General features: G+C 55.0%; 1 protein-coding gene and 1 long non-coding RNA gene across 6 annotated transcripts in view; one reads left to right on the top strand and one right to left on the bottom strand.

Moving 5' to 3' along the window:
- Positions 1-8,902: 8,902 nt before the first annotated feature.
- Positions 8,903-17,762, bottom strand: LOC125173083 (uncharacterized). 3 transcript variants are annotated; one of them, XR_007154918.1, is made up of 5 exons: positions 16,533-17,762; positions 14,104-15,353; positions 11,661-12,974; positions 11,087-11,458; positions 8,903-10,786 (listed from the first exon to the last, which is right to left on the bottom strand). It is a non-coding gene; the product is annotated as an uncharacterized LOC125173083 (long non-coding RNA). The 3 variants fall into 3 exon arrangements; XR_007154920.1 differs by having other exon boundaries at positions 11,087-12,974; positions 14,104-14,239; positions 15,248-15,353; XR_007154917.1 differs by having other exon boundaries at positions 11,087-12,974.
- Positions 17,763-18,079: 317 nt separating this feature from the next.
- Positions 18,080-21,765, top strand: part of ICE1 (interactor of little elongation complex ELL subunit 1) — a 57,172-nt gene continuing 53,486 nt past the window's right edge. For all 3 annotated transcript variants that reach the window (XR_007151107.1, XM_047853875.1, XM_047853862.1), the window contains exon 1: positions 18,080-18,384. Coding sequence is in view for 2 of the 3 variants with exons in the window: in XM_047853875.1 (XP_047709831.1) it covers positions 18,301-18,384 (84 nt within the window). In the remaining variant the exon portion in view is untranslated. The remainder of the gene's footprint in view (positions 18,385-21,765) is intronic.

Here is a 21,765-nt window from a genome sequence, read left to right as displayed (position 1 = left end):
TCAAAACCACAAATGTGACTGAACATCCCTCTCCTCTGGCTCATGTGGGTGACTGCTACTTTTTAACCAGACAGCATTAGCCTCACTCTGCTCTTTTCACCTTCTGGTTGAGAGTTATTATGACATCCAGTCCTGGAATCATGTGAGCCAACTCCTTAAAATCTCTCTCCTCCTGCCCTCCCTCCGGAGAGTACGTATGTATCAGTGTATGTAGGTACATATACATACATATCATCCATCTATGTATTTGTCTATTATCTATGTATCTATCTATCTATGTATCTATCCATCTCATCTACCTATCCATCTATCTATTATCTATTATCTATCTATCTATCTATCTATCTATTATCTACTATCTATCTATCTAATCTCCCCTTGGTCCTGTTTTCCTGGAGGACCCTCTATCATACAGAGTTTCTTTTTTTTAATGTTTATTTATTTTTGAGAGAGACAGAGCATGAGTGGGGGAAGGACAGAGAGAGAGGGAGACACAGAATCCGAAGCAGCTCCAGGCTCTGAGCTGTCGGCACAGAGCCCGATGCAGGGGCCTAATCTCATGAACCGTGAGATCATGCCCTGAGCCGAAGTCGGAAGCTTAACCGACTGACCCGCCCGGGTGCCCCTGTCACACGGTTTCATGATCATACTCTTTGGAAGCATCAGTATGATTGCTGTCTTTCACTAACAAAACACTTTAAGGGGTGAACACCTTGTGTGGTGGAGAAAGCTGTATATCATCAGGACCTGATGGTCAACAAGTAATTATAGAGGCTCTTCCGTGTACTTGGCACTCTGCCAGCCTGGAGCATCTTGGAGTTGGAACCTACAGATCATCTGCCCACACGCAGCTTTGTGGATCTGGTACGAAACTTGGTTTATTTTTATTTTTATTTTTTTATATTTATTTTTATATTTATTTTATTTTTTATTTGAGAGAGAGAGAGTGTGAGCAGTGGAGAGGGGCAGAAGGAGAGAGAGCAGGAGAGAGAGAGAGAGAGAGAGAGAGAGAGAGAGAATCTTAAGCAGGCTCCTCGCTCAGCAAAGGACCCAACATGGGGTTCCAACTCACGACTGTGAGATCATGACCCGAGCCGAAATCGAGAGCCGGACGCTCCATTGCCTGAGTCACCCAGGTGCCCTGAAACTTGGTTTTAAACAGAGACATACTAGTTACAGTAATGACGTTGAGTGTTTACTGTCTGACTCTGCCCTCAGTGCTTTATGTGAGTCGCCTCACCGAACCCTTGCAAACGCCCCGGCTCCTGTTTCTGCACCATGCACTCCAAACGCGAGAAAACTGCATTTATTTGTGTCCTGTTGCCGCTGTGACATATCACCACGGACGTGGTGGCTTGAAACCACACGAATTTACTCTCTTGCAGCCTGGAGGGCACAAGCGCACAAGCAGGCTACATCGAGGCGTGGGCAGGATGGGTTCCTTCGGGAGGCACCAGAGATTTTGCGGCCTAGACCTCCCCAGATTTCATCGGCCACCTGAAGGGCTTGTGGCTCCTTCCACTGACTTCCCAGTGCCTCTCTCTCTTCACGTGGCCTTCTCCTCTTTCCCAAGCCTCCCTCTGCATCCCTGTTGAAAGGATACCTGTGTCTACATTTAGGGTCCCCCCCGGGGAATCAAGGAAACCCCCCCCCATCTCAAGACCCTCCTATCACATCTGCAAAGTCCCTTCCACACACCAGCTGACGGGGAGGGGAAGTTGTGACTTCTCAGCTCACCAGGAGAGCAGGTGTTGGTAAGGGGGGAGTCTGGACCCACAGCTGATGCTTTAAAACAAAAAATGTTTAGTTATTTATATTTGACAGAGAGAGAAAGAGAAAGAGAGAGAGAGAGAAAGCAAGGGAGGGGCAGAGAGCGAGGGAGAGAGAGAATCCCACGCAGGCTCCTCATTGTCAGCGCAGAGTCTGAGCTCTGAGTGGGAGCTCAAACCCACGAACCGTGAGATCTAGACCTGAGCGGAAACAGAAGAGTGGGATGCTTAACCGGCTGAGCCACCCAGACCCCCACTGCTGCTGACGCTTGGCCCTGCACATGGCTGTGGCCAGTCCTCAGAGATCCACGTGCTCAGCACAGAGGGCAGAGCCCCCAGGGAGGTGACCAAAAGTGCCTGTGCGTGCGCGTCATGCTGCTGAAGGCTGGCTCCCCGAAAATCCTACCAGTGCCGTCTGGGGACAAGCAGGGCTGAGGTGGCTGCTCGCTCACCCTGGCGCAGGCAGGCATTGCCCTGACGGTCTTGGATTTGTCTGGGAGGGACTTGGACAAAGGCGACATAGTTGTGAGGTTTCTGCCTTCTGGTCCAAGGCCGGTCTTTCAAGTGGAATTGGAGCTGCGTTACCGGTCACGATCCATGATATAATCCAGTTGACCTTTGGACAACACGGGTCGGAACCATGTAGGTTCACTTAACGCGTGGAATTTTTAATAAATACGGTAAATGCATTTGTTAATAAACACCGTAAACGTATTTTCTCTTCCTTATGAGTTTCTCAATGTGTTCTTTTCTCTAGCTTCGTTTATGGTAAGAACACGGCAGATAACACCTGTCACATTCAAAATGTGTGCCAATTTACGTGTGCCAATGTGCTTACCTTAGCGGTAAGGCTTGCGGTCAACAGTAGGCTGTTGGTGGCGAGGTTTTGAAGCGTCAAGGTTATACGTGGATTTCTGCCCGTGCAGAGAGAGGGTCGGCGCCCCCGACCCCTGCGTTGTTGGAGGGTCACCTGTAGTTTAGCAGAAGGGGACGTGACAAGCCCTGGAAGCACACCGTCGGGCATCGCTGTTCATTGTACATTCAGTGGCCTGATACCCATTTAAATTAATACCGGGGAAGTTCCTGATATTAGCAATGAAGTTATTTGCACATTTTATCTTTCTGGGCTAGACTTACCTAGAGCGGTGAAGCCAGACTGCTTAGGACAGAGGAAAAGCAAGCAGAGGTTAACGGTGACAGTCCGTTATGGGTATAGATGCATTGGATCTTATTGAGAACCAGCCCACCCCCAATTCCTGAATCACATTAGAGCGGGGCATGCCTCTGGGAGGTCCGTCCTTGGTAGGAAACCCAGAAGTACAAAGTGAGAGAGTCAGACGCATGTGAGGACAGGAGGGGGTCACCTGCGTAGTTTGCAAGGAAGGCAGCTGTCCGAGCGGAACATTTTCTCCACATGACTTCCCAAACCCACACCCCGAATGACTTCCAAGGGTGTGTTCAAATGACAGAAAGTGTGGAACTGGAGACAGAAGGGGGGAGCATTCCGTAAGTGACAAGGGCAAGTGTGGCAGCCCCACCACAGACCCGTGCCGCCTGCCACCTGACCACGGAGGGCCTGCACCCAGGCGTGCGCGTGCCAGGGGCCGCACGCTGGGGCGAGTTCGAACGTCGACAAAGCGTGAGCCCTTCGCCTTATTATCCAGAACCAGGGGAGTGTTCTGGTAGCTTGTTCTGCTTCCAGTGAGAGAGCACAGCCTGTGGCGAAGGAGTAGAAATTCGCAAGTACCGAATTTACGAACATAGTGTGTCTTCAGAGCTCAACATCTCCCGCTCGCTGAGCACCTACCTGCTGCTCAGGTACATCGCATATGCAACCAACTCAGCACAGACAAAGGTCTCGTAGCCGCATCTTACAGATGTAGGAAAAAAAAAAAACCCTCCCGGAGGCTGAGTATCCCGCCAAGGCCACACAGCGAGTGGCTAAACCCTAAACTCTTAGCCTCTGCACAATGCCATACTGCCCCCTGGCCTTTCTGGAAAGTCACTGTTAGGTCTGCTCTTACGCTCTGCAGCGATTGCACAATACGTACCTATAAATACACGTGTTGCCATAAATCACGCATTGTACGCCATGTGTGTTTTTATTTCTGTCCCACTGAAGGGAGAAGACGTCTATCCCAAGGAAGCTCCCTTCCTTAGAAGCCCAGACTGTCATACAAAACCCCTCTCCTCCCCCACCTCCCACAGAATACGGTGTCCTTGGTGGCCAAACTGTATTTCTGGAACTCCAGGGGCCCCTCAGCCCACGTTTATGAGCCCATCCTCACTGCCCAGTACGCCTTTCTTTCTAGCTCTGTGCTACCCTCCAGCTCCCCTCCTGAAGCCAGTACGTCTGCCAAAGCCACCCCTCCCCCGGGAGCGCCCTAGACCGAATGGCCCTGTTCTTGGAAAAATCCTTTTTAAATGGCCACCTCGAAATTTCCTCCTCCTCGCTCTTGTGAATCATCCCCGGACACCCGGTGAGATTCCTGCCTCTGACCCTGCGGTGTCTCTCTGTTCCCCGAGTGTCACGCACAGTGCAGAGTGTCCCGGCCTGGGAGGTGTGTGCCAGGCCAGGAGAGCAGCCCCAGCACGTCCACATCCCAGAGCAGTGCCCCGCCTGAACGCACGCTCAGTCTGCACGGTTCAGTGAGCCGAAGCGGGGGCAAGGCGAGGCCCTGACGTGAGCCCTTAGTGCTGGGGAGACGCTGGTGTGAGGAAATTGTGCATTCTCCTCCTGTAACATACAGATGCATCATCAAACCTGGTGCAAAACAGGAGTTTCCCTTCCAAACGGATAGGAAAGACTTTTAGATAAGTGAATTAAAAACATAAACTCTGGCAGGAACAAAGATTTTTTTCTTTTTTGGTCTTCTTCGCTAAATTAGTACCACTTGGGTTCAAAGACGATAGATCATGTTTGTCAAGTTTGAAATTCAGCAAACTCCTTTCGCCTTTCCCAAATTTTAGATCTGTGACTTAAACATACTTCATAAAGAAGATTACCCTGTCCTCTCCGTGTTGCTATTTATCAATGAGAAACAGAGTGCTTTATGAATAACACCGCACTTCACGGGATTCCTTTTCGGTGAGACAATATACGTACGCCCGCTTCTTGGGCGGAAAATCTGAAACACGGGCGAAGAAAATATTTTTAAGCACACAGGAAAGGCACGGCCAGCTGGGTACTAGACGTAAGGTATTTGCCACCATCTTCCAGGTCTGATGGCCGGGGCTATAGTTCCATCCGTCATCCCCAGGTGCCTGCTCCCCTCGCGCCATCACAGATTAAAGCCTTGGGAGTCACTTTGCGATGTGCACTGGGGAAGACAGTGCTGCTGCGTGGTTCTGAGGGGCCGCGCGCTACCTGTTGAAGAGTGTGGGGTGGCTCGAGACGAAGCATCTAGCGCAGGGCTCGGAGGTATGGGGCAGGGCGCTGTTCTGGGCCAGGTGCAGCCCTCTCCTCTCCGGCGGGGTGGGGGACTGGGGCATGGAGTCAAAGGCAGCAGCATTTGGACAAACTTATGGGCAGGAGGGAAACGTCTCGAATGAAAGGTGACATCATCCAAGGCATGATTGGGAGTTTGAGGGCTGACTTAATGTTCTAATCGATATTAAGCTTCCAAAGGGCTTCCAGAAGGCTGCGCGAGGGGTGGAGAGGAGGCTGTGAGTCTCCTTCTATGGTAGCGGGGCTTTGTCTTGTAGGTTACTGTAGTGACAGTATTTACGCCAAGACAGTGACTTGCTTTAAAAAAAAAAAGAAGAAGCAGCAGCTCTTTAAGAGCACTAGCGTGTAGAACAGTGAGGGATGTGGAACAGGTGGAGTGTGGGGCTCTGTAAGTCAGCCGACGCAGGGGAGCACCCTTGCTGTGATGAGGTGCAAGGAAGGGAAGCAGAGGCAGGAGGAAGGTGGGTGAGCAGGGAACCAGCCTGGGGACCGGGTTCGGGAGTAGCGTGTGCTCCTGCCTCCAAAGCCACGCCACGTCAACACGCAAGCAGCAGGAATCACTGGCTATTTAATTTTATTTATTTATGCATGTATGTATGTATGTATGTATGTATTTTTAATTTTTTTAAACGTTTATTTTTAGGAGAGAGAGAGACAGTGTGAGAACAGGGGAGGGGCAGAGAGAGAGAGAGAGAGAGAGAGAGAGGAAGATACAGAATCCGAAGCAGCCTCCAGCTGTCAGCACAGAGCCCGACGTGGGGCTCGAACTCACAGACCGTGAAATCGTGACCTGAGCCGAAGTTGGACGCCCAACCGACCGAGCCATCCAGGCGCTCTTTTAATGTTTCTTTTTAAGAGACAGAGAGTAAGCAGGGACAGGCCGAGAGAGAGGGAGAGAGAGAGAGAGACAGAGAGACAGAGAGAGAGAATCCGAGGCAGGCTCCAGGAGCTGAGCAGTCAGCACAGAGCTCAACGCGGGGCTCGAACTCACCAACCATGAGATCACGACCTGAGCCAAAGTCCGGCGCTCAACCGACTGAGCCACCCAGGCGCCCCGCTAGCTATTTTAAGCAGAAAGAGATCTCCTGCAAAGAATTGTGTGCTGCCATCAGCGTCCAAGGGAGGAGTGGTCCGTGCCCCAGGCTCCAAGAATGAGTCTGGAAGCCCTTCTGTAGAGCTACGTCCCCTACCCGGGGCAGGAAGGTGAGGCCTGGGGAGGCCGCTGCGGGAAGCCTGCTTTAGGAACACGCAGCCTTAGCCACGTCCCCGGGAACACGCACCCTTAGCTGCATCCTGGGCACCAGAAAGCCACCTCTGGGTGCAGGCAGTGAGGGCCCAGAGAGCAGGCTGCAGCCGCAGAAACCCAGCATCTCCGTCCTGCCTGCCAGCTCCACGGGCCAGGGCAACAGCTCCCTGCTGCCCCCTGCCCGGCAGCCTTCCCATGCGGGTGGCTGCTTCCTGGAAGTTAACTTCCGCGTGACGCAGTTGGAATAAAATGACAGAAACACCGCCTCAACCTTGGACCTCTGGGAAGTCATATTTGCGAGAGTGTCCAATGGACTTGGAGTGCCCACGTGCCAAATGTGCCCTAGGAACTCCTTTGCCAACTCAGGGTCTACACACCATCGCACACCGAAGATTCCGCACCGCCGTGAGGACTCCCGATGCTCCCGCCCAACGTGATGGATTTGTTTATTCTTCATGCAAGTGAGAAGTAATTCCATCTTCTCTGCAGAAGGGAAGAAAGAGAGTGGTGTTTAAGTAGAGATTTAAGTTTTCCCCTCATCAACCATAAAATGTCTTACTGGATCCGAAATCTCTTCTTAAATAGAAATGCAGGATATAACCACAAGTTCAACAGGATGCATCCAAGAGACATTTGGGGGTCATACTTCCCTATCTTTCTTTCGATAAAGAACATTAAGCTATTTTCTTTTTTTTATTCTGGTATATGGTCTCCAACTCTTGGAGCACTCGCTACACATCTGGAATGCACTGTTCAAGTCAGCACCATTTTTCTTCATGGCAGGGCTTGAAGATGAGCCCAAAGGAAAATTTCTGGCCGAAGATGTTTGGTATCATTTTATCTAAAATTCAAACAATTGCTACACACTTATTCTAAATGAAAGACACTTTCGCCACCACCCCCTTCTTGGCAATAATTTTCTGCCTGGATAATTTACAGAATGTACTATATTCTCACGATCTTAGAATAACACCATTCCAACTCACAATCTGAATCATCGGTTTCAGAAATAAGGAAGTTTTGAGACCCGTGGCTTCTCAAGACCACTTAGAAACTCAAAACACTGCTTTTCAAAAAAGCTCTTTGTCACTCTGGGGTCCAGAGAGTTTTGTGTTGTGTGCTTTTTTCCCCGAAAAAAAGTAAACCTCTTTTAGGCTGCATACGTCATTGAATCAACACATCCTTGACTTCCCACCTACCCAGCACCAACTCTTCCTTCCCAACTGGGGAGACGACACCCAGGCTCCCAAGTCTATTTCCAGAAGGCAGCCGGAACCAAAGGATTTCATGCAAATCTGAGAATGCCACCCCCGTGTCTGAAAACTCTTTACAGCGGCTCCTTGCACCTAGAGTGTAAAGCGTGTCTACCCTGGTTTCCAAGACCCTGGTGGCATCGGCAGGTGCTACCCTGCCCCCCAAGCAATCAACACCAGGTAAGTGGCTTCCCACTTTCTACACTTCAGACTCTGAGCTGGTTTCTGATGCTTCGACATGCCAAATTCACTTCTGACTCGGAGACTCTCTATTGTCACCTCCAGCGCCTGCGACTTTTTTTTTTTTTTAATACACTTTACTCTTTAGAGTATCTTTAGGTTCACAGGAAAATAGAGCGGAAGGTACAGGGTTCCCGCGTGCCCCTGCCCCCCGCACTGTGCTTAGCCTCCCACATCGTCAGCATCCGGGTGCTAAGTCTGTTACAGCTGATGAGCCCGCACGGACACACCCTCACACCCCGTCCATGGGGAGCGTTAGGGTCCACTCCTGGTGTTGCACACCGTATGGATTTTCATGCACGTACGGATGACGTGTATGTGTCATTACAGCACCACACAGAGTAGTCTCACTGCCCTCAAGATCCTCTGCGCTCTATCTATGCAGCCCCCCCTCCCCCAACCTGTGACAGCCACTGACCCCTTTACTGTCTTCGCGGTCTTGCCTTGTCCAGAAGGTCACAGAGTTGGAGTCCTGCAACATGTAGCCTTTTCAGATTGGCTTCCGTCATTGAAAAATATGCATTTGGGGTGCCCGGGCGGCTCAGCTGGTTAAGTGTCCTGTTGTTGATTACAATCTCACAATTTGTAAGTTCGAGCCCCACGTCAGGCTCTGTGCTGACAGCACAGAGCCCGCTTGGGATTCTCTGTCTCCGTCTCTCTCTGCCCCCTCCCCGATCATGTCCTCTCTCTCTCTCTCAAAATAAATAAATAAACTTAAAAAAAATAAAATTAAAAATACGCATTTAAGATTCCCCTCTCTGTCTTTTCACGGCTCAACAGCTCAGTTCTTTTTAGTGCCGAATAATATTCCACTGTCTGGATGGACCCCGGTTTATCTACTCGCCTACTGAGGGACATCTTGGTTACCTCCAAGTTTTGACAATTTGTAATAAAGTTGCTGTAAACATGTGTGCAGGCCTTCTCAAGGAGATACGTCTTCAAGTCATTTGTTTAAATACCAAGGAGTGTGATTGCCGGAGCTCCCGGTGTTTAATCTCACAAGGTTATACTTTTATTCAGATGAATATCCACATATTCATGTGCTCATTGATCCTTTCAACAACTCTTTGGTGAATGACTGCTTCTTCACTCCTTCTCCAGAAAAAAAAAAAAAAAAAAGCCTTTCCCTTGACTCCAGTGGCCCTCTTCCAGCCACCGAGAACATCTCAAAAGCCACTGCTTAGATATAGAGTAGCAGTTCCCCACCAGGGTGCTTCTGTGCCTCCCCCACCCCCACCCCCCCCCACCCCCGCCCCAGGTCGTGGGGCAAGTCCGGAGACAGCTACGACGACCACGGGACTGGGCCAGGCGTTCCTGGAGGCTGGCGTGAGACGTGGGGGACGGCGCACAGGGCATAGGATCGCCCCGGCCGGAGACCCAGGAGACCTGCTCGGAGTAGCCCCCAGCCTCAGGCCCCCTAGCAGAGCCCAGTGGAAACCCCCTACACCAAGCACACAAATCTGTGACGATACTTGCCCGCGTGGGACTGAAGACACCAGGGGGCTAGGTCGTGCCAGACCTTGAATAGGGCTCACCAGACCTCCGGCGGTCCCGTGGATGATGGTAAGCAAGGCAGGGGTGCTAAGGGAGGGGAGCCCAGGAAACGTCAGGCAGTGCAGGAACGGACCAGTTCCAGAGCAGGTGCTCGGGGCCATGAGGATGTGGGCGCATGGGCGGAGGCCGTGGGACCTGAACCCACGGGGCTGGGAGGGCGCACGGTGCAAGCGGGTGAGGGGACGGCACGGGGCCCCCCACGCGGAGAGGGATGGAAAATCAGAGCGGTCTCCGAGGAACCCTACAACAGAACGCCTGGCACCCTGTGAGGCCCACGGCCAGAGGTCAGCACAGGGCTTAGCCTCTGTGCTGGACGTAGGGAGGTGGCACCAGACCCCCGGGGAGGGACCTCCAGGGCCGCGGCAGGGGGAGAGGGTGGGCAGTGCAGCTGGCAGGCGACAGCTGCCCTGGGTTCTGGGCGACTCAGCAGCTGGGACTCCCATGAGGGAGTCCGTCCTCGAAGGAGCCCGGCCTTCCCTGGACAGCGCCCCTTAGAGACCCCGTCCTTCAGACTTGCCTAGAAGGACCAGGGGACCAGTTCTAAACCAGCAGGCAGGTACTAAGGCAGCGGACAGCCTTAGCGAGGGCATCGGTGAGCAGGGATCCCTGTGACGCCTGCCTTGCTCCTGTCACCCCGATGCAGGGACCCACCCTCTCAGCCCCGAGGTGGTAAGGCTGGAAGATTCTTTACCAGGCGTCTGATGTGGAAACGCCCTGGGGGACCTCCTCGGAGCGGAGCCCCCTTCACCAGGCCTCGGCTCTCACTCTGGCACAGGTCCGTTTTCTCTGGGAGTGAGAGCCCTCCTCAAGGAGGCGTCCCGGAGGAGGCCTGGTGGCAGGTGTGGTGTGGTGGGGACCAGAGCCCCGTGACAGTAGCTGCCTCCCATCGTGACAGTCTCTCCTGACCCAGTGTTGGCCAGGCCCCGACCCTCTGCTCGGCCAGGCCCCGCCTTCTAGGCTTCCGTGCTCATCTCTGCATTGTCCTCAAGAGTCCTGCTAAGTGTTTGCCCAGAATCCCCCACCCTCTAGGTCTGACCCCCTTGATATCGAGTCCATTGTCCCCCAGGTCACACGTGGTCACTCCATCTGCCTAAAAATCCCGTGAGGTCAGCTGCTCCCAACGCCGCCTTTCCCCCAACGTTCCCTCTTAGGAACATTCCATTCTCAGGCTCCTCTTGGGCTCCCTCGGGTCTTATGTCCACGGCCCCAGGAGAGAGGACAGACATCCAGCATGGGCGGGCAGGAGAGCTGCTGTGTAACCGGAATCACCAAAGGCCTGGACGGACAAACGGAAAGGGCAATGTGAGACCTGGAATCCGAGTTTGGTGAGGGTGATATGGGTCGGTGCCCGTGGACCGGCCGGATGGACGTGCCTAGAACAGGGAGGGCTGGGCCATTAGAGGCAAAGCGCCCCTTCAGTGCGCAGAGTCTGAGGGCGAGGCTGGGGTGACTCTGTGACTCTGGACTGGGAGGAGGCCTGTCCCTGCAGGCGAGGGGGCCGGGAGGGGTGTGGCCAGGAGGCCGCTGGCAGGGAGCTTCCCTGGGTGTGGGGTGCCCCCTCCGCTCTCGTCCTCACGCTCTGCTGTCGGTGCCTTCGAAGCCTCAGTACGGGTGAACACAGGGCCTGGCGTTTTCATCTTGCACTGGGCCACGCAAATCGCGTAGCAGGTCTTGGCGCTGGAAGGTGCTGGAAGCTGGCTGGGCCTGCGGCGCGGGCGCCTGGAAGGAGCGGGTCGCTGAGGAGGGTCCAGGCAGACAAAGGGGCTGCGCAGGAAGCCGGGGAGCGAGCGGCCCGAGGGCAGGGCCGTGTCCGGCCTCCCCTCCCCGAGGCGCCGCGTGCCTGGCGCACACAGTCATCCGGCAACGTTTGCCACGTGATGAACAAGTGTGGGGGAAGGGAAGAAAGAAGGTGGACGAAGCGTGGCCTCTGGGTCTGGTCTCAGGGCACCTGGAGGTGAGCAGGGAAGAGGCCGCTGTTAAGGTACATTTGCAGGAAGCGCGTAAGATGGAGAAGAGCTGGGGAGGCGGCGAGGGGCTGGGGAGGCGGCGAGGGGCTGGGGAGGCGGCTGCCCCTCCGCCCCCGGTCCAGGGAGGACAGCGGACGAGGCCCGGCGTGGATACAGCGAGGCCCCTTCACATCTCACATTCACCTTCCTCCTGGGAGAACGGGGCTACTGTGGGGAAGGAAAACGCAGGAGCCGTGGGGCGGGGTGGGCACAGGGGCCTGGAAGGTCTGAGCAGGTAACATCTGGGTTGAGACCGGGTGAGGCAGAGGGCCGGCCAGATCCGGAGGACCGTGGGGTCACTTGGCACGAAGCGTGGCCCGGACCGGAGCCCGGGGAGCCTTGGCGACGGTGGAGAGGAGTCCAAATCCTGTTTCTGGCGGAGAGGGAGACGGTGCCTCGATCCACAGCCTGTCCGCCTCTCTCCTGTCGGCGGTGTCGTCCTCATGGACAGCTGGACACCGATCTCGGCTGGTGGCGAAGGGCGGGAGCTGGCTGGGGGGGGGGCTCCCGGGGGCTGGGGAGCAGTCTGGGGGCTGCCGGTCCCCGGATGGTAGTGGCGGCCGTGGAGGGGAGCTCGATGGTGGGGACGTGGCACCAGCAGGGCCGCAGGTGATTGGCCGTGTGGGGAGGCGAGGGGGCCGAGCGGGGAGGACAGCCAAATAAGACAAGGGGACGAGGCACCAAGGCCTACGCGGCAGCACCAAGGAGACTCCCAGGGGAGGAGCCGCCACCGGGACGCCCGGCACCGCCCCTCAGTGGCGGCCCAGAGGGGCGTCCTGTGCAGGCCGGCGCGCAGCCAGGTGCCTGGAGCCCCCTTCGAGGCACGGCCCAGGGGGCAGAGGAGGGAGGGCAGTGACCGCAGGGTCCGCACAAGTGCAGCAGGTGAGCAAGAACAACCCTGGGCAGGGCCACCGCGAAGTCATTCCACTGACTGAGCTCTCTGTCACCAGTCCCCACGGCGCGGGCTGTCTGGGGCCCCTGGTACCCTGGACCCCGTGTTGGGCCCGTGGCCTCGCAGGCGTCTCCGTCCACACGAAGCCCAGCACAGCTTGCTGGCCGCTCACCTCCTGTCTTGGGCTTGACTTCTCCCACCGGCTGAGCTCCAGCCTGTGCCGGGATGCCCCAGGGAGGCTGGGGGAGGGGGAGGCCGGGCGGGGTGGGAAAGGGGGAGGGGTCAGGGTTAGGGTTAGGGTTAGGGGAGGGGAGGGGAGGCCTGGCCGGCTTTTTCTCTGCTGCAGCCAGGGCCTGGGCCCTCCAGGCGGAGGAGAAGTTACGGTCCCTCGTGGTTGGTTCTGCGGTGACTTGGGTTCCCAGGCTGCTCAGCTCGGGGTCAGAGTGCGACGTGGACAAGCAGGCTGTTGGGGGGGGGGTCCCCTCCTTTCAGGACGGGGACCTCGGTGCTGCCAGAGGCACCTGCCATCCCGCAGGCTGCAGGTGACCTCGGGCAAAGGACAGAACCTGCAAGAACAGAAGCCTGGAGGACGTCCCCTGGAGCTCAGGTTCAGACGTGGGAGGAGGGGCCCTGTGGGGCTGGGAAGGGACTCTCCGAGGACTCAGACGTGGCCCAGGGCAAAGCGAGGCAGAGACACTGACAGGGCCTGGAATCCGCCAGCACCAAAAGGGAGGCCCAGGCCCTTCTCCCTCCTCCCACCGCTGCGGAGCAGCCTCTGGGCAGAGTCTGCGGGTCCCCAGCAGCGGGAGCCCAGCAGGCCCAGCTCAAGGGTCCCAGTACCGCAGGGCAGGGCGGGTAGCAGGGGAGGGGTGGGGCTGGGAGGCGGGAGCTCCCTACCCCTCAGTGCCCTGGGGCTCCTCTCTGCCCCCTGGGGGGGCAAGTGAGGAGCACAGAGGGTCTTCTGGGCCAGGCCCCTGCTGCTGACAGTCAACCGGGAGAAGGTACTTGCACGCCAGGGGCCGGGGCGCCGGGGAGTTCTCGAATGCCGCGGAAAACCTGACGCTGTTGAGCCGCTGCCCTGCCCTGGTCTGCGGCTGGTACAAGACCCAGGAGGGGGCCCAAGCGGACCCTTCCCAGCGGCAGTGCTTCTGACGGTGGCGGAGGAGCCACATTGGACGTCCGGCTGCCTGCTTCCACTCTGCCTTGGCCGTGGCATCGAGAACACCTGCCAGGCAGCTTGCCTCCCTCGGGCCGCCCTCTGGGTCCCGAGCGGCTTTCACCAACAGGTCCACGATATCCAGTGGGCAGAAAACCCTCACCTTTTGTCCCCCGCCCGCAAAAGCGTGGCTCACTCCCCGCGCGCCCCACCTCCCACAGCCTCAGGAGTGGGTCCCCTTGGAATGACACCAGGGCAAGTGCCTGGCTTGGGGTGGGCCATCCCACAGCCCCCTCCCTCCTTCCCTCCCTCTCCTTTGGGGTGGGTGGGTCGCACCCCGCCCACCAGCCCTCCCTGAGGGAAGCCTCTCTCCCTTGCCCCCGAGACCCCAACCTCCCTCTGCAAATCCCCAGAAGCGACTCGGGACAAGCGGTTTACTGCTGCCTGGTGTTCACGGAACACCCCACGAGGGGAGTGAGCCTGAACTCCCGTGGAACCGTGAAAGTCCTTTAAAGTCATGCTTCATCATTAACACTCACATGGGTTCTGCGTTCTCCTCCCAATGATGCTTGTCTTGAAAAATGGATTCTTCGGCTTTCTGAGCGAGCTCCATCTTCCAGGAAGCGGCCGCGTTGCCCCCCAACTCTGCATCACTTCGAGGGTGGGAGCTGGGCTCTAAGCGAGGGCCCAGGGCCGAGTAGTGGCCCGTGGGGACAAGTCACTGCCGTAACCCAGGACAGTGACACCAGAGCAAAGAGAGCTTAGGACCATGCGTGATGGACTGTGAGGGGGCAGATGCTCCCTGAAAAGTGCCTTCCACTGAGGATGCCACACAAATAGAACCGTAAATGTGGTTCCGAAGGCCATTTGTGTCTAAAAACACAAGGAAAGACTGACATCTGGTGGCCATTTGTTAGCATGACATCACAGGTCCAGAAATTAACTTCTTCAGATGCTGTCTGAATTATAAACTGTCAGAGCTGGAGTCAGAGCTGGAAACCACTCCACGAAACGTAGCCAGGGATTTTAAGAGACATAATGTGGTTGATTTTTATGATGCAGAAGCGCATCAGATGAAGGAATAGCTCTTCGTAAAGCAAAACATAGGAACTTGCAAAGAACAAGTATCTTTCCGTTTTGAGTTCATATCTCCTTGGCTTCTAGACCAAATCTATTAACCATTTCAGGGGAAGACGACATTAATGAATTAAGTCATCAGTGTAACTAACATCCAAATTATGTTACGTTCTAAAGCTTTAGTTTGGAGATGTTACTGAGCGTCTGGGAGGCCGTGAGGCAAGAACTGAGCCTTTGAGTCAGTTCCTCTAAACAACTGACTGGGCTCCACATGTACAAGGGAGCCCCCTCATCAGAAGCCAGAATCTAGACATCTCTCCAGGCCTGAGGATGCTCGAACAGAAAAATGCAATGTTTTTCTTGTAAATTTGGTAAGAAAAAATGATTAAAAAAAAACAAACAAAACCAAACCCAAGAGACCACAAATTAGTTTTGTACAAGTAAGCTAAAGACATATTTGTTTTCCGAAATGGATACCATCGATAACTTGTTACTAAGTACTCTCTGCTTCATAGATCCTATGGATTTGGATCTGTCCTGGTTGCTTTTCCCCTAAATGACAGGTAATCCTTTATAAGAAAACACCGGCTCAAATAGGCCACTCACTTGACAATTTAAAGGCAGGTATGTGGTTCCAAATTCACTGTTCGCGACTTTCTGTAGTGTAGACGTTTGCTGGCTTTTTTCCATGACAACAATGAGACAGGTGTGGCTGTGGGAAATGGGGAAAGAGGAAAAATGTAATTTTCGGCATTCCTCAATTAGTGGCCCTACATCAGTTTCCATCACCACGTATAACATGTGGTTTTGTTCAGCTGGCAAGGTAAGAATGAGTTTTACATTTCTTTTAACAAACTTAATTTATTTGTTTCTCATGTTTATTTTTGAGAGAGAGAGGGAGAGGGAGACAGAGCGTGAGCCGGGGAGGGGCAGCGAGAGAGGGAGACACAGAATCCGAAGCAGGTTAAGGCTTTGAGCCGTCAGCACAGAGTCCCACACGGGGCTGGAACTCACGAATGTCGAGATCATGACCTAAGCCAAAGTCACAGGCTTAACTGGCTGAGCCACCAGGTGCCCCAAAATATATATTTTTAAGTAATCTCTGTACACGACCTGGGGCTTGAACTCATGACCCCAAGATCAAGAGTCGCATGCTTCATGGACTAAGCCAGCCAAACACCCCAAGTTTTACATTTTTAAATGATTCTTTAAAAACCAAAAATAATGACAAATACACAGTAGATCTACGTGGCCCCCAAAAGCCTAAAACATTTATTATGCGGCCCTTTGTAGAGTTTGTCTACCCTACGTTATATGAACAAAACGCTTGTTTCTTTGAACGTCTTCAGGAATGGTTTAAGAAGAAAATGCGCGTTCAGTTTTGAATGTTAAATGCTTAATTTTTTTTTTACCTTCAATTAGTTGTAGCAAATTTGATTCACTCTGACATTCATTGAGTACCTACTGTGTACAGCACTTCACGAGGTTTATAAGGAAAACTGAGAGGTCTCAGAAGACATGACAATCACTGTAATCCAAGTCTAAATGCAGGGTTACAAAAAGATCAGTCAGGGGGCGCCTGGGTGGCTCAGTCGGTTGAGCAACTTCAGCTCAGGTCATGATCTGGCGGTTCGTGAGTTCGAGCCCCACGTCGGGCGTCAGGCTCTCTGCGGACAGTTTGGAGCCTGGAGCCTGCTTCAGATTCTGTGTCTCCCTCTCTCTTTGACCCTCCTCTGCTCGTGCTCTGTCTCTCTCTCTCTCTCTCTCAAAAATAAATAAAAGTTTAAGAAATTAAAAAAAAAAAAAAAAGATCAGTTGGTGCTAAGGGGAAGAAAAGAAGGTAGGTGTCACTTCAGGTTGTGGAATAAAATGTGGGACCTGTAAGGATTACCTGGTAGATGACAACCAGTAGACCTGGGAGGAAGGTGTTCCAGGCAAGGGGAAGAAACGGGCGGAAAGACAAAGGCAGAAAGGCAGCAGTGAGAGTTCTGAGTTCCAGCAACAGCAGGTGTGCTGTGGGTGTGGAGGGCAATGTATAGGGAGATGAGGCTGGAGGGTAAGCTGGTGCCTCCTCCACTCAAATAACCTGGGAAAAAAACACTCATTTGGGAAACTTTAAATAAAAGGGAAGTTACTGTTAAGACACGTTTGTCTGGATCAGAAGCCAGAGATGGAAAGTCACCAGGACGCAGACATGGTCTGCTCTCCCCTTTCTCTAATGGGTCACACGACGGTCTTCCGAGGTACATCTGCTTCCCGCTGCGCTGCTGCTCATCTCCTTTCCCCGTAAACCCTGGTCTTGTTTTCCGCTCAGGGGTAAATGGATCCGTCAGGTACTGGACCGCCTTAGGTGTCAACGACAGGAAATCTGGGTGTCAGGTCCGGAGCCCTGGTCCCTTGCTCCACAGCAAGTGGCAGCCACAGATTGTGTAAGAAGGGGCAGGGGTGCGGTATTTGTAGAGGAACCAGACTGCTCTCTGGGGAGGGCCGTTTCCCGTCGCAGTGTCCGTACTGAACATTTTGGAAAAAGCCGGTGAAGTCTGGGTGTCTAGGTAGCACATACAATGCTCGTATCGAATGCTAAGAATTTGGACGTTGGGAAGCCGCGGGAAGTTTCTGAGCCAGGCAGTGATACGGTAACGAGCTGGGATCGTTAAGAAGAGAATTCTGCTGCCGGGGGATAAGGTGAAGACCTTCGGTCCGAGCCGAGGATCAGGGCCCGAATTTACCCAGGAATTGCGGCCAGGGGGAGGAGTTTTGTTTTTTCCCTCTCAAGGGGTATAGACTTGAGATTTGGGAGCGGCCTGCTACCGTCCGTGACTGGGGTCACCGGCGGCGCCCCAGCCAGGGCTTCGGGCCGCAGGGAGGGGCCTGGCAGAGAGACCGACCGACCGACCGACCGCCGCAAGCGCGGCCAGCTGCCGGGAAGAACGACGGTTCCCGCAGGAAGGAGCGGCCGCTGTCGCGAAGGCCGCGGCACGGCGGGAGGACTCGCCCGGGGTCGTCCGCCGCACGGGGCGTCGGGAAGCGTAGTCCGTCCTTCCCCTCCGGGTACCCGGCCGGGCTCGGACAGAGCGGTTCCCTCCAGTTCCAAATCGCACACCTGCCCGTCCCGGCGCGGGACCTCCCATTGCTGCAGGCGCCTGAGTGACGTCATCAAGGGGGTCACCGCCCCCTCGCTGAGGGCTGTAGGTGTCTATGGGAACCTGCCACACAGCCAGCCGGCAATAAAAGATTAACCCCCTACTCGGCGCAAGGGGTGCACCTCCGATGCCTCTGCTCTCCCTGACTTTTCCTTTGTGGGCGCCTCTCCCGCCGCCTCGGCTCGGCTCCGCTCCCTATTTTGCTCAGGCGGCGCCGCGGGCAGCCCCAAGCCGCGGAGAGGGGCGGGGCGAGCTAGGGCGGGGCGGGGTCCTGGCTGGGCGCTGTCGCGCTCGGGGGCCGCGCCGGGTCGCGTTTCTCTCTAGTGCCCGAGGCGGCTCCGGTTGGGAGAGCCCTTCGCCAGCTCCACGGGGACCTCTGTGCACGGATGGACCCGCCCGGACCCGGCGGGAAGCGGCCTGGCAGGCGGCGGCCCCGGCGGCGTCAGCAGAGGGAGGACAGGGCCCGGGCCGCGGGTCCCTGAGGCGCGCGGGCCCACCGGGCCCGGCGTTGGCACCATGATGCCGGGCGAGACCCATTCGGCGGCGCCCGGGACGGCGGCGGACCTCTCGCGGTGTCAGGGCTGCGCCTCCCTGCAGCAGGTGCGGCGCCTTCCCGGGCCGGGGGCGCGGAGGAGCTCGGCCGGCCGGGGCGTGGGGCTGGGGGTCCCGCCGCGCGCGCTGCGCCCGCTCCACGGCGGAAGCTCCCCCTCCTCCCCTGCCCGCCCCCCTTTCTACTGCAGTTGTATTGGGAACCGCCCCCTTTGCTTTATTTAGGCTTGCAACCCGGCACTCGTTTACCGGGATGCGGCGGTGGGAGCGGGGGGCAGCGTGAGCGAGCGCTGGCGGGGCCCCTTGCTTCACTCCCCCAGTCTCAGGGCTTCCCCGGGGCCGACAGGTGATGGGCGAAATGCTTGGGGCCGCTGCCTCTCCGAGGACGAGGTTTGGGGCTGCTCTGGCTCATCTTGAAATATTTCTTGCCCGGAGGCAGGCCGTGCTGGTTGGCGGGGAGGGTCATTCATCAAAGGCGTGCACGTACTGGAAGTTTCTAACAGCAGGAGGGACTGTTCTCTACGGTGACAGGAGAGGAGTTACTAGTGTCTGGCCCCAAGTCTTGTGAAGTAGTAGAAACGGTCCCAGGCACTTGTGTCCGACCTGATCCTCTTAGCTGTCTCATATCGAGGGTCTCTTAACTTCTGTCAGCACCATTAGTGGTGAAGTGGGGCCCCTCCCTGCCCTACCTACTAGATGTCATGAAGTTGTCACTCCTTCTGCCTGGTGTTCTAGGCACCAGGGACATAGTGAGCAGAACACACGATCTGCCTTTATAAGTAAGACTCGTGTGTGCAAGTAAGACTTTACAGGGTTTTAAGGATTGGGAGGAAAATAAAGGAGGAGTTGGAATGGTGGTCTTGTGGGGGCAGAGGGTTTTTGAGGGGGTGAGGTAGGGAGACCTGAATGTTAGCCGAAGAGCGGGAGAGGACCTTCCTGTGTGGAGGGGTCAACATGGAGGAGCCAACAGGTGGGATGTTCGGAGGTGGGAGGGAGCAGTGGGTCTTTGGGGAGCAGAACAGCGTCTGCTTGGCATGAGCACAGTGTGGAGGGGAGAGTGGCTGCTGGGATGAGACCAGAGAAGAATGTAGGCCAGATAGGCCATCGAGATAAGGTGTGTTTTTTTTTTTTTTTTTTTTTTTTTTAAGAGCACTATCTGTGAAGTGATCCCAAATGTTAAGTGTTGAGAGCACGGGAGAGAGAAAGGGAGTCCTGCACTGGCAGGAAAAGCGTTTCTGAGCTCAGCTGCTGTGCTGGATAGGTGTCTATAATGTGCTTTTATTTTCTCTCAAAACCCCAGGAACTTGAGTGAAGGTCTCTTGGATCTTTCATAAACCGCATTCTTTGGGCCAGTTTCATCCAAAACTATTTATAGGTAACCTGCTGTGTTTTAGGCAGCAGGAGGAAAAAGGCAAACATTCTTGATTTCTTGAGCTTCCATTTTAGGAGGTGGGGGGAGGGAACAGATTAAACAAGTTACATGAGAAAATAATAAATATGTTGGAGATAAATTAAGCAAAGGAGGTAGAAAGAACAAATGGGCCAGGAAGGGGCCACTGGTTGGTGGAATTTACATAGGAAGCCCTGGGAAGGCCTCTCTGAGAAGGTTCTGTTTGAGCAAAGGGAGTGTGAGAATGAACCCCATCGACATCTCGGGAGGAGAGCATCCCGTCCAGCAGGCAGATCAGGTGTGGACGCCCGACACAGGAGCATGCTGGATGTGCTTGGGAAGAGAAGGCCAGTGTCGCTGCAGTGGAGTGAACGTGGATGTCATACCCCTTCTAGGCTGCGTAACAAAACGCCGTAAAATACAATGGGAGTTCATTCCTCATAGTTCTGTTGACTGGGAGGTCTTAGGTCAGCACAGGCAGATTTAGGGCTCAGGGCGGGGTGGGGGGGCGGCGTGGTTCTGGTTCCTGGTTTGTGTCTGTCTGTCTTCTCGCCGTGTCCTCACCCCGTGTAAAGGGAAGGGAGCTTTCTGGGGTCTTTTGGAAAGGGCACTAATCCCATTCCTGAGGGCTCTGCCCTCATGACCTAAACACCTCCCAAGACCCCACCTCCAGACGCTGTCACATTGGGGATCAGATTTCAACCTGTGAGTTTTGGGTGGAGTTTATTAGCAGTCAGGGAGTCTGATGAAGGCAGAATGAGGAGGGCCTGATTGTGGGGCTCTTCTGGACACCGTAAGGATTTTGGCTTTTACTCTGAAAGAACAGTGAGCTGTTGGAGGCTTCTGTGCAGAACAACTGGTGTGAATTTCACTTTTCAGTTGTGGATTTGGTCCTCCTTCAGGAGCGGGGGTTCCCCGTCCTCTGGTAGTTGAAAGTAGCAACTGTAGCTTTCTCATCGTGTAGGCCGGAAACTAAGTGTCATCCTTGGTTCCTGTCTTTCTCTCCCATCCTGCATCCAGTCTGTCAACCCATTCCCTTGACCCAGCGTTCGTTTCCCCCCACTCCTTGCTCTTCCCCGCTGCTGCCAGCCTGTGTGACCCAGCGCGATCTCTGGCCTAGAGATTCTCGCTGAATCTTGCCGAGGACTCCCCCTCTCCTGCCCTTGCCGCATTCCCAGACTTGGGTCTCAGAACAGCAGTAGGAGACCTGTGAGGTCTCTTCAATCCAGGGGCCTGCAGACTGGTTCCCTGGGGGGCAAGGTCATTGAGATCCAGGCTGTTGGCAGCTCCTCCCCTGGTCATCGCAGGGCACACGCCGTGCGGGCAGCAGGCAAGGAGCGGGCATGCTTGGGCTCCAGGGAAACTTGATTCACAAAAGCAGGGCCTGCCTTTGGAGACCTCTTCCCTAAATCAGGACACTCCATTGCATTTGGGGTTTTTCCTGGAACGTCTTTTTAGGGGAAGAGGAGGATCAGATACGCGTAGAGCCTCGAGCAAGTCTTTAATTTTGCAAAGTGAGGCTGGGAAAATAGGTTTGTGGCAGGCGATTGAAGATCTCGATGGTCACCACCTTACAGTTCTGCGTTAGTATTCTCAGCTTATGGACTGGAGCGAGGTTTTGCACGATTGCCACGTAGTAGCCGTGTCTTCCCTCAAAATAGCAGGTGGTGACGTACTGCTTGGATTGGAGGGGGTGCCACCAGCTGTGGTACGTGCTAGTGATAACAAAAGCCTGGGGGAACTGAAGCTTCCCAGGGATGAGAACAAAGAAGAAAAAGGTCTAAATGTGAGAATCTACAAAGAGGAGACGGGTCCCAGGTCTGGGAACTAGAAGACCAGAGAGTAAAACCTGAGCAGCTGAGCACTGGTGGAGGGAAGGGAAGTAGAAACGCGGCCAGAAGAGACGTTGGAAACGTGGGAGTGAGGTTCTGGAACGACCGCGGGATTGGGGATCCCCAGCTGCAGTCACACGTGGTGTGTGTGGCGATTTGTGTGGTACACCGTGCCCCCAGGTGCCCAGGGGACTTCTAGGAAAACAGAAG

Source organism: Prionailurus viverrinus, chromosome A1 (assembly GCF_022837055.1).
Source record: "Prionailurus viverrinus isolate Anna chromosome A1, UM_Priviv_1.0, whole genome shotgun sequence".
Lineage (NCBI taxonomy): Eukaryota > Metazoa > Chordata > Mammalia > Carnivora > Felidae > Prionailurus > Prionailurus viverrinus.
Note: the sequence above shows the minus strand (reverse complement) of the source record. Positions and strands in the feature narration are given on the sequence as shown.